This window comes from Alligator mississippiensis, chromosome 10 (assembly GCF_030867095.1).
Source record: "Alligator mississippiensis isolate rAllMis1 chromosome 10, rAllMis1, whole genome shotgun sequence".
NCBI classification, from domain to species: Eukaryota; Metazoa; Chordata; order Crocodylia; family Alligatoridae; genus Alligator; species Alligator mississippiensis.
Genome location: NC_081833.1, coordinates 18,877,799 through 18,890,111, shown reverse-complemented (window position 1 = coordinate 18,890,111; position 12,313 = coordinate 18,877,799). Strand labels below are relative to the sequence as shown.

General features: G+C 42.3%; 1 protein-coding gene across 2 annotated transcripts in view; it reads right to left on the bottom strand.

Moving 5' to 3' along the window:
• Window positions 1-83: 83 nt before the first annotated feature.
• LOC102577240 (T-box transcription factor TBX6) overlaps window positions 84-12,313 on the bottom strand; it is a 32,543-nt gene continuing 20,313 nt past the window's right edge. The window contains exons 2-8 of one of the 2 annotated variants that reach the window (XM_019493778.2): window positions 8,112-8,319; window positions 7,230-7,452; window positions 6,243-6,510; window positions 5,600-5,749; window positions 3,644-3,720; window positions 2,526-2,599; window positions 84-1,512 (exon numbers count right to left, since the gene is read on the bottom strand). In XM_019493778.2, coding sequence (XP_019349323.1) covers window positions 1,493-1,512; window positions 2,526-2,599; window positions 3,644-3,720; window positions 5,600-5,749; window positions 6,243-6,510; window positions 7,230-7,452; window positions 8,112-8,235 — 936 coding nt within the window. In that variant the 5' untranslated portion in view covers window positions 8,236-8,319 and the 3' untranslated portion in view covers window positions 84-1,492. Of the gene's footprint in view, window positions 1,513-2,525; window positions 2,600-3,643; window positions 3,721-5,599; window positions 5,750-6,242; window positions 6,511-7,229; window positions 7,453-8,111; window positions 12,250-12,313 lie in introns of those variants that run through there. The other variant, XM_019493779.2, reaches the window with a different exon arrangement.

Sequence of the window (12,313 nt, the reverse complement as noted above, 5' to 3'; positions counted from 1 at the left end):
GCCTGGGCATTATGTAAGGAGAAGTCAACAACAAAGGAAGAACTGAATGACTGCCAGAGACAGAAAATATACATTTTACAGGGTGAAGGTGGTAACAAAACACTGTATATTTAATACACAGACATAGTAGTACAAAGGCAGAAACTGCACAGGGTGGAACCTTAAACATTGTAGGTTCAACTAAACAGGGACCAAGATTAGAATAAGCCCCGGTGTGATTTTACTGCACAAAAATGTGACTGACAAGATTCTGCAAAATAAACATGCTCTCAGGTTTACCAATCTCTTCCTGAAACCAGAAAGGGCCAGGCCCAGACCCATATGTCAAAACTCCTTTGACTTAAGGGCTCAGATAAACCATGACTTTACTCTTGTTTCTGCAAATATACCATGATTAATCTTTGCAAGTATTAGAAGATTCACTTATCAAATGGCCATGTTATAAAACAGACCTTGATCAATTTATCAGTTTGAAGCTTAGTTTTGCTTATTAAATAAGTGGGATACAGCCACATTGTAAGACTGATTCAATATAATACTATACTATAGTGCAATAAGGTTTTACTGTCATAATATAAAATTAACAGTAAAGTAAAGGAGTCTGTGGCACAACTTACAAAGAGTTAATGAACTTGCTTAAATATTTAAATGCTCAGATCCAAAGTTTTTTTTATAAACTGTACTCTTTCCCATAGCTCTCGTCTTTCAACATATTTTACAGACTTGCTACAAAATTCCACCTTCCAGAGAATAACTAGGATCATTATTAGTAAAACAGGTATTAAGTTTCAGCTACAAGGTGTAATACTTGGGACAAGGAAATGAGAGCCAGAACGCGATAACAAAAGCTAAAACTGGTTGGAAAGTTATGGCTAGGAAATGCATTCTGCCATCCTCTAGTGCAGCCTGGTTACATTAAGTGTGGCATACGATAGAAATGGAAGAATTTAAATATAATTAAAAAAAAAAAAAGAAAAAAAATCTGGTCTTACTTCCTTGATTATATTAATTTTACATTAATTCATCCCTATTTCTGTATTAAGCTATTTACCTTATTTTTTTCTATTAAAATATGATGTATATGTAGACCTAATACATGTAAAACACTATACAGCCATGGTATACATATATTGTTTAAGAAAGGGAGCCAGAATTAGATACCCCCAAAAAACTATGCATCCTACAGGAAGAAAGAAGCTGAATTCTGAGAGCCAGAAGATATATCTATAACTTGCAGGAGAATGTGAGCTGATGGACTGAGTTACAGGACATATGAAAAGAAGGAACTAAATTCAGAACTAGATTTACAAGGTACATGTTCAGAAATCTATGATGGGACACATATGCTCTATAGGGAACCTAAAGCCAGTAACAAAGAGCCATAAGTTACGTTCATCATAAGCAGGAAGCACCAGTCGAAATGGTAGACCACACAGAGCAGAAGCAAAAACAATGTTCAGTTTTCTGGATGGTTTCAGAGCTGTATTTTCTCTCACCCAACTTGATCAGCACCTGGTAGCAATAATGAGATCTGTGTCAATAACAAACAATGTAGACAGGATTGTCAGGCATGGAAAAACACCTGTCTGGTGTCATGGATTCCAGGGGCCTAGTGGTGGATCCTATAGCCTATGGATTTACATACATTTGCATACACTTACATCATTACTGCTCTGTCTTTTTCATGCAGCTACTGGTTTATCTCAAATTTCTCGATTTTTTTCAAGTTAGCAAGTTCCACATCCTTGTCCTTTGTTGTGATCGTGGGCCCGGGCACAAGCTTCAGCGAGGAATCACAGGCCTGAGGCTCCTCCCCGCTACCCCCAGTATACTGTGAAATGTTTATGACCAGGATCTTATGACTCTGAAGGTGCTGAATAGCTTGTTTTCTCCAAGTCTCAACTCCTGATGGGCAGCTACAGACCAACATTTAAGCCAGTTTGGTCCCTGGTTGTGCATTTTATTGCCCAGTTTGTCTCTTCAGCTCACATTTGTAAACTCCAGAGTAAATTTCTCTTTGGTTAACACTCTGGAGCTCAAAGAACTTTTCGTGTTTTTATTACATCCTTAATGATTAAAGGCAAATTTAAACCTCAAAACATTCCCTGCTGTGAGTATAAAAGCATGGCATCATATTGGGTAGATGCATTTAAAAAAAATTAAAAATTAGCCCTCCTAGAGTGGACAAATGTTTTTGGGTTGTTTAGGTGCATGGTGGTGTTAACAACTGAATAAATAAGTTGCAGTTCCTTGGGAAATCACTGGGTGGCATGTGGCTTTGAGGTGAACAAATGACTGTGAAGCACAATCAGTGATGATGCTCAAATTTCGCATTCAGTTTCTAAGTGGGAATTTAGGAAGTGATGGAAGTCATATTTGGGATAGGAGTTCCTCTGAATTATCACTCCTGAGGTTACCGGTTTGTTATAGTAAAAGTTCTGCTCTGAACATAGGAAGATCCAGTTCTAGTGAACTCTGGGATGGCTTTGGGCATGCAAGGAACAAATGGTCTGCTTCACACTTACCAGTGGGGAGCTCACAGCATGTCTCCTCCACACTTGCTTGCTTTACTGTCTCAGTGCCTCTGACATTTTTCCTTCTACAATGAAGAAAAACAAATTCAGCCTAACACAGTACAGAAACATCTGTTTACACATGTCCATTTACAGGTGTTCACACAAATATATAATGCCTCCACCCTTGTACTTAGACCCACAACTCCCAAAATACCTGCACCTCCAACCCACCCCCATGCATACTGCTTCTCTTCCCTATGTAATAAAGACAAAGAATAGGTTAGCTGGTTAAAGCTTCCTTGTAAACTTTTTGTTTATTCTGCACCCACTCTTGATTTAGGCCAGGAGTACACTGAGCCCCAAAATCAAGTATAAAAACCCCAACATTTCCAAACAGGGGAAGCTACTGCTTTGCATTTAGTGCAGCTGCTCTGCCTGGTGATTTTCATCCCTGTCCAAGAGTTTATAATCAGGGCAGATGAAACAACAAAGCTGGCAACAGCCCAGGCATGGGAAGGAAGAAAGACAACAAAACTAAAGGGGAAAGTGAAATTATCTTGATACAGCAATGTATAATTGATATTTCAACACAACTAGTGTCTACCAAGGTTTGCTTGAATAACAAGGAATGGCACTACCAGATTTATAAACATACTTTAGCTTGGATCTTTAGAGATTTTAAGCACAGTTCTAAAAAGTTTGGCTCTATCCATATAAAACCACATCAGGACTCATTTTAAGTGGCACTTTCTAACTATGTTTCCCATGCTCCTTTTAAAAGACAGTTTAGACAAGCCATGTCTGAGCTGCAGCAGCTATGTCTCTTAGTCAGGTGCACATCATCAGGCTTCCATGAATCCAAAAGTTAAACTATACCAGTCCTGGAAAAATAAATGTTGTTTCAAATTCAAGCACACCAGTCTTTTTGGGATTGCCTATGGTTCACTATTAATGGTAAAGTACTATCAACCCAACAGAGGCAATCACGGGAGCACTAACATAGAAAGGGTGCTAATGATAAAACTGTACCAGTGAGAATAAAATGTGGGGGATTTCTCCCTAATGTGTTGTGTGGAAAAGATCTAGGCAGCTTGGCATAGCCGGAATTGCTTGAAGAAACAGCTTACCGATTTTTCTTATAGCTGAGCCCATTCTCTCTAAAGCCTTTTGCAAATGGATTATTATCAATCTTCATCTGGGTAATCTGGGATGGGGAAATAAAAAAGAGAGAGAAAAATGGATAGAAGACATCTGAGGATGGAGACACAAAGCAGCAGCAAATAAGCAAAAGGGTTTAAGAAAAAAGGAAAGAAGAAAGAGGAAGAGAGGAAAAGGAGAGTGAGAGATAACTAAACATGAAAAGGAAGAGAAAAGAAGGGGAAAGAATGAGGAAGAGGAATGAGAGGAAAATGTTTAGTCATGCTGATACTCTCCAATATTTTGGTGCAATGACTAGTCTCACCCATCCATTTAAAAATGGAGTTTATTTGAAGAGCAAATGGGACAAGAAACTACTAAGAAGAAAATCCTTCTGGAAATCTGGAAACAGAAAATGGTGAAACCAGGGCAACTGCTGTCCTTGTGGGCAAGAGCTCAGGAGCAGACTACATCCCAAATCTAGTACTTAAATGTGCTGGTTCTTAGAAAATAGAAAAAAATGCACTTGACCGTTAAGAGGTTCTTTGGTTTTCTCATTTTTGTCACCACAGTTACCCAGGAGAAAGCACAGAGAAATCACGCTCATCACATTATTTTCATGTTCAGAATCAAATTGGTAGTATTGAAAATGAAGGGTTGAGGATGCCTGCTAGAGTCAACCATGCTATACTGCCTCCCAAGCATAGCGTTGCCCATATACCAATGCACCAGCACAGTGTGATAGTACAGAGAGTTGTCTTTCAGATGCCTGCCTGGTTAGCCTTGGTCTCATGCTCAGGTCTAATTACCAGGTGATTACCAGATGATCTAGGGCTGACCAGGACTTTTTCCTCAGGTCAGATTGATAAAAACCCAGGGTTTTCTGTGCAGGATGGAGCATGGATATTTTACTATGATAACCTGAGCATCTTGTTTTATTCTCTTGTTCACCTGTTTTTTAAGTTATAAGACAGCCCAAGCCCTTATCAGGAAGGGCCACATATACATCGAATAAATAAAGATATCATCTAATTTTCTAGCCACTGCATTCTGGGTACTTCTGATCTCTAGCTGTGAGACACAATTTTAGCCTCCTGTGGACTGAAATGTTTTAGTTTAACATGCATTGTTGAGATTGGTATATAATATATGGCCGGCTGAAATTTAGAGTGGAAGGTCAGAAGGGACTATTCGATCTAGTGTGACCCTTTATATATCACAACTTATTTAAGTTATTAAATCTCATTTCTGAAATGAAAGCACCTTTAGCTATTCCAGTACTGGGTTTCTCTTCAGACAAAGCCATGGTAAAATTACAAAGGATTCTTTGTGACGTGGACAAATGCCATCAGTTACAACATCAGACTTAAACATTTTCACTTATAATTTGGCAAGGATTTGACTCTAGGTCTCTACTAAGCCCCTTCATCTACATGAGTGCTGACAGACATGTTAAAAAACAAAACAAAACAGCGCTTTACCAGAAGAGGAATCACATCGGTTTGACTCGGCTGCCCAGTCTATAAAGATTGTGCACTTCAGCTGGGCTTTTTGGTGCTTTTATCCAATAGCTGATTGAATCACCTATTAGACAGAAATGCCAAAAAGCCCCACTGAAACACATGAGCTATACAGATGCTGGGTGAACCAGCTCAAACTGACACAATTCCTCTTCTGGGCATGTGCTGTGCTTGGCGTGGGAGCATGCTGGGCTGAAAGTAAAGTGAAGTTTTGGGTTTTTTCCAGGTCCGTAAGCACCCAATATTTTAATAGCTTTGGTATCTGAACCGTTACCCATCATATTCATCACTCATTAGCTCGCCAGGCTAATGCTCATTCTGCTTTGAGAGAAGGTTTATTTACTCTTCAGTGACTCCTGCTTTGTTTCTTTGGTTTGTGCCAAGTCAAGGAACAAGGAGATGGAAGAGGACGGAAAGAAAAGTCACCTTGGAATTTTGATAAGCTGTCACAGCCATAAACGTTGTTTCTGGGAACACAAACGTAGTCACAGCATTCCAGGGCAGGGTGAATGTGTGGCAGCTGGTCAGTACCACATGGAACCGTGGCTGGTATTTGTGCATCGAGTGCAAAATAATCTAAAGACAAAGAGAAACAACAGTCAGGAAGATCTAATAACATCATTGTCTCTTCCTCCTATCACTGCCAGCAGGAACCATGGGCTCAGAAGAGCAACCTGGAAACACTGCAGATAGAGTGGCACAGTGCAGCCACACCCTACCACTTCTAAATAACTGTTCATGTGCTAAGTGGAATACAGGACCCTATCAGGTTTAAGAGGGGCTGCTTTCCAAAAAAAGGGGTCATGGTTAATGTCTTGACAGGAGCTGAGTCAGAGGCTCTAACAGACCTTTCCCACTCTTATTTCCAAGTGGAGCATAATTCACATTAATATCAATATCAGTGATGGTTATGAAAAGGGGAGAACAGTACTCTCCCTATCGTGTAAGATCAGTAGAAAGGTATTAGACGCCATCCTAGAACAGTTAAAGGCTACCTATGGACTAGTACTTTGCAGCACCACACTTCTATTCTACACTGAGTGTGGTGAAATGGCCAAGCTTTTCTTACATGTTCACACTGCTCCAGGGTATTGTTGGTGATCTTGAGTCTCTGGAATGAGATAGGTTCTTTCATCCAGTGACTGCCAGGAGCAGGGGAATCTGGATGGAGGTAGAAGTGGCTGGGGAAGTGGGGATCAGCTTTTCCAACCACCTCCCAGTGGCCACAGTGCCACTTATACCGTGCATTGTCTGAAGGCACTATATCCATCAGCATCAGGTAGAAAGAATGAGGATCCAGTCCTGACGCTATCATTTTGCAGGGTGGGAACATACGTCTGCAGAGGGAGAAAAGAAGAGTTAAAAGAAAGAGATTTAATTTTATGATTGATTACACATTACAGAATTCATCCAAAGGGGTCATAGTATCATTCTTTGGGGAGTGTCATTGTGCTATATGTAATCAAAACTGAAGATCCTAGCCAGAGAATACACTGAATTCTTTTATTTAGGATCTGGGGAGCAACCCTGGGGCATATATCTATACAACAATTTAAAAGGAAGGAGTCTGAGCCACACCTTTGAAAAAGTACAAAGAGGTTGTATTACTGAATTATAGGTATCATATTAAAAAAGCTGTAGTACATGGGATATTTCATCCTGTGTGCTCTCCCATGGCTATGGTGTCACTGCTCTTAGTAGGCTGTATGGCATGGAATTTTTCCTTAGTAAATATTGTTGGACTATTGCCCACCAATGATTAAATACTCAAGTGCATATCTCAGCTTGGGTTGTGTGCAGGTAGCATGCTTAGACTCAGAACTCAGCATCACTTTGGGGGACTCAGCACATTGGTCGCATCAGCTTAAGCAGTAATGGCAGACACAACACTAAGCTGGCTAGACAGGGAGAACCACTAAGAGACAGGTTAAAAAAACAGCTGCAGAGTGGCACAGCTGATGGAATCCAAAGGAATGCAGCCCAAGGTAAGGTGAGCATGGAGAGGACAAACAAATCTGTGCAACAGTCATGCCTGGTGATACAGGTTTGTTCTCACCTGCCAGATTTGGTGATGATCATTTCAGTGCCAAGAGAGTAGAACTCCTCCCAAAGTGCCTTGTTCTCCAAAGAGAGATGGACCCTTCCATAGAATCCATTTATAGCTGGGGGGAGGCATCCCTTATTGCAAAGGGGGGCAAGTTGCAAGCTCTGAAGTGGAAGCATCTGGAAACAAGTGAGTGAGCCTTGGCACCTGCTGTATGGTGGGAGAGGGTCACATTCTCACAGGAAGAAGGGGAGAAAAGTAAATGTGTTATTGCATGCTCTAGAAAGCTGCCCACAAAGCTGGAATTGAAGCAAAGCAGCTTCAAACAGAACATGATAAAATAACACCCTAAGTTGAATGATATGAATCAAGTGGCCCTGGGCTAAGCAAGGCCACATTCCCCTCTGCTGATCCACTTCTACCCTACTCCACTACACAGACGTTCTGTCTCCTTCTGGGTTCACCTGCTCACATCCTGATTGTCTGTGCTTCAAGGTTGCTAAAGATCTGTGGCACAGCCCTAAAGATGAAATACTAGAGCTCCCAGAAACATTCAGAAGGTAACATGAAGGAACTGAATTGGAGAGAAACCACCATGCCAATATTCAACTGCAACAGAGGCCACATTCAATCAGTTCTTGGGCCAACATCTTCATTTAAGAATCTCCAGCACAAAGGGCCTCCAAATGCCAGGTTGGGAGGACAAAAGCCATGCAGGTTACACTGTCCTGAATTTTCTCTGAATGTAGGGGATGAATGATGAATGACACCTGCAAATCTGTTCTGCCTCTGTCTTGACAAATCATAAGCTAATTCAATCACAATCACTTGAAAAGCTGTTTCAAAGAGGAAGGGCTCAGAGCTCAGAATCAAAGATTACCTGAGTTCTCTTACCTGGCATCGGTACTGGTGCCCTCTGCTGGTTGCCAAAGTTGCAGCTGTGACAAGGCTGATGTCTGTATTGGCATTGGTGCCTTGAGCTACTTACACACAGGTGTCCTGGGGCATGAAGCATCATGATAGAACCTGAAGAGAGGCAAAAGGGGTCTGACTCCAGTGCTCTCTAAGACAGGGGAAGAGCTTATCACTTGTTGAAGCAAACCTGCAAATTCAAAGGAATAGACAGAGTGAAACAGGGAGGTAAAAATGAGTGAAAGCATGAAGGTAGAGTGAAAAAAGGGAAAGAATTAATGACAAGAGGCAATGGAGACAAAATGATAAAGAGCCAAGGATATATACAGGCAATGCAAGCTTCTGCTTTTGGTGTCCTCTCCCCAAACACAAGGGGACCTGCCATCAGCTTTTGTACCTGGCAAAGAAATAGCAAAAAGAAAATCCTATATTTCCACACATCATAATTCACAAAACCCCAACTGTTTGCTCCTTGGGGAGATGCAAAACTGTCTGAATGTTGCTGAGTCTCATACTACACTCCATCTACCATCCCTGCGATTGGGCCGGAGTTGACAGGGTAGGTGCTCACAAGGGTTTTATTCCCCATGAGATGTCTCTGGGTGACAGTGGAGGTACTAAAGCCAGCAGCCATCCAGTTAAGGTTGACAAAAGATTGATCCAGGCACAAATGAGGCTATTTTTCTGTCATTCCAAAGTGCTATGTTTACTGGCTGTTCTTCTCACAGCTTTCAGAGAGGTTCGAATGGCTCTCAAGGGAGGATGGGCCTTCAATTTATGCTAGCAACATCCTCTCAGTGCATTTTACTCCTACACAGTGGCTAGTATGCACTTGCTCACTTTCCAAGTCTCAGCAGATTCTTGCTAAGATCAGATGTCCATTTTCATTGCCCCTCTTTTTTCTCAGCTCAGATGCAGGAGATACTCTGCAAATGATATTCCTTTTGCCATAAGAATGCCAACAGCAGCATGTATAGGACAGGGGACAGGAGGGACAATGGCTGCTTTTTTCCCCTCAGTGTTAACATTCATGAAAGTACCAAACTGGTATGTGTAGCAGCTGCTTCCCTGCACTGTCCTGCCAATGTGCTCTAGCCTTGTTGTGGAGGGACTAACTCTGAAGATGAAGGCTTTGCCCTTTATTTATCACATTTCCTTGGAGGGTGCCCACACAACTGGTGGTACCTGGGACAAAGGCATTGATCCACCGAGAGCAGGAATGAGATCCAAAACTCAGCTGACTAAAGGTCATTGCATGAAGGTTACAGCCATTTTATAAAGGAGGTTTGTTATTTTTTTTTAAATAACACCCTTCCCACACACTGAAATGAAGCAAAGTTTATTATAACATGTTTCTGGAGATGAAATGGTACCAGATGGAAGCTGAAAAACATGCACCATCCGTGGGTGGGGGGTGGGATCCAAAACAACTGAGCCCATTGTGGAGGCAGGAAATGTTTGTTTTTAAAATTAATTTTTGTACCAAAAGTTGTCCCAGACATTTCTCATCAGTGGCTCCACAGTTGCACATGGTTGGCTTCTGCTGCCACTGGAATCAATAGATGATATCCCATTGACCTTAGCATGATCCAGAGTGGCCTGTGCCACTTAACAGATGTGGTGTCAATGCAGATTATCCAATATTGCAGCATGTAGACCCAAAGCCAGTGAGATTCTCCAGGCAAGAGAAATGGTGGAGAAGAGAGGCCAAGAGGGCCCTGTCCCTGCCTTGATTACCCCCTAAGTTTGTGGCTTTGGACACTGTAGACATTTGGATTTAGCAAAGTAATCTCTTCCTTGTTTTACTTGTAGGATAGTTACTTGACACAGGCCTGAGTTCTGTAATACCCTTGACCCACAGGAGGGTCAGTATCCTTGCTATGAAGTACAAGCCAGCTAATCAAGTATCTGGAGAGTGAAGATGGGCACATGCTGCAGTGGTTTAGGTTTAGGTAGCGTCATCAGTGGGGTTCAACTTTTATAAAAGCAGCCTTGTCAACCCAAGTATTTCAGAATTATGAGTTTGGTCCCAAAAATAAAAATAATGGCTTAAAAACTATGAGTGCATTGTGAGTCCTGCTTATTTGCTTTCTGATATTAATCTTCAGGGATGATATTTCAAAGGCTTAAAGTTTTCATGAAAATAAGCAAACTCTAATTTGGATATAACCATTGACTCTAGCTGCAGGTTGTCTAAGAAAGATATCAAACACTGCAAAAATTGTGATAAAACTGCAGAGTCTGGCAACACTGCAAGAATGACTCAGGCCTGGATTCAATTTTACCCACTGCTCCAAATTGGGATGAGGGTCTCAGAAAAATGTTTCCAGTTTCTGCTCATCTTTTAGATGGATGGGTACAAATGGCTGAGAGTCATTGTGCAAGACTCACTGGCTGAGATTTTATTTAAAAAACATACAAACTAACTAAACAAGACTTGTCTGAGTTAGACTTGGCTCTCAGCCCACAGAGTTCATATGGAAGGGAATATGTTTCTTGTTTAAGTATTATTGCTTGATAGGAAACTTTTCCTTCCTTTTTCTTGCTAATTCCTGTTTTATCAGGGAGTTATAAGTAGCTTCTCTGGAAGCTTTGAATCACAGAACCACAGAAAATTAAGGTTGGAAGGGACCTCAGGTCTTCCAGTTCAACCCCCTGCTCAAACCAGGACCACTACCAACTACAGCATCTTAGCCAAGGCTTTATCTAGTCAGGTCTTAAAAACCTCTGAGGATGGAGATTTCACAACCTCTCTGCAGAACCTGTTCCAGTGCTTTACTACTCTCCTAGTGAGATAGTTTTTCCTAGTATCTAACCTAAACTTCCCTTGTAACTTGAGACCATTGCTCCTTTCGTCATCTACCACTACTGAACGCAGTCTAGTTCAATCTGCTTTGTAACAACCTGCTTGCAGGTAGTTGAAGGCTGCTATTAAATTCTCGGTTTCACTATTTCTCTTTAACAGTAGGCACAATAGTAATAATGAGGTTAGAGTGGGATTTTATGCTCAGTTGTCATCTGGTTCTACTTAAAAAAGTTAATTAATCAGTTTGGCCTCAGTATTTGCCTGTCAGCTGCAAGGAACCAAGGATGGAGCAGAAATCTGCATTTCTAATAATGTTGTCCTTTAAGTAGACACAACAGCCAACCAGCTGGCCTTTGTTCACAGAGAAAAACTCTACAAATAGAATGAGACTAGTGCAAGAGAAAAAAAACTTAACATGCAAATTCTCACTAGTCTGAAGACTTCCCAGTTGTACTGAGTACAATTTTCCACCATCTTCATTAGAAGCCAACCTCTCAAGCAGATGATCTCTATCAGTTCCTCAAGATCATTTAATTATAAACGTTTACCAGTCAGAAACCAGCTTAAATAAAACCAACAAACTCATGACATAGACAGAGAGAATGCATCTATTTATGCAAATGCTCTGGAGTGTCTACACTTGTAGACACCCAGGCAGGTGTCTACACATGCAGGGAAGCGGGAGCAGATTTGCTGCTCAAAGCAGTCTGCTATCACCCCCACCAGCCCTGCATTGGCCTCCTGCAGCTGCCACGGGAGCTCTATGTTCCCCTTCACTGTTAGCTCAGCTGTCTCCTGGCAGGGGCTGGGAGATTGCTTCCTGCCCCTTGGAGCTGTCTGCCACTGGAGTGGGCTCTGCCATCACAGCCCAGTTGTGGACAATGTCTCCTGCCCTAGCAGCAGGCAGTATCTGGTCCCCGCTCCACAACTGTGGAGTGGGGGCTGGGAAATGATTGTTCCCAGCCCCAGTTGCCAGGGCAGAGGGACACCGTCCCCACCTGGGCTCCAGTGGCAGAGCCTGCCCCACCAGCAGGCAGTTCCGAGGGGCAGGGAGCAATTTCCCGCCCCTGCTGTTGGGCTAATTGGGAGTAAATTTGTTCCTGGTTGGCCGTCTATACGTGCTGTACTGTGTCGTAATTACTCCCAAGTAAATTTGCTACTTGTATTTACAGCAGTGGCGATGTGTAGGGGGTGCATGTGCACCCCCTGAGAGTGCTGGTGCCCTCCCTGTCAGGCCACGCTCCCTGTTAAGCCAGCAGGCAGGGGGGCAGGCGAGAGCGCCAGTGCCCCTCTGCGAGCACCGGCCAGAAGTGGCGGTGGGACTTGGTGAGTGAGATTGGCTGCAAGGCTCCGCCGCTGGTCAGTTTGATTGGCTGCC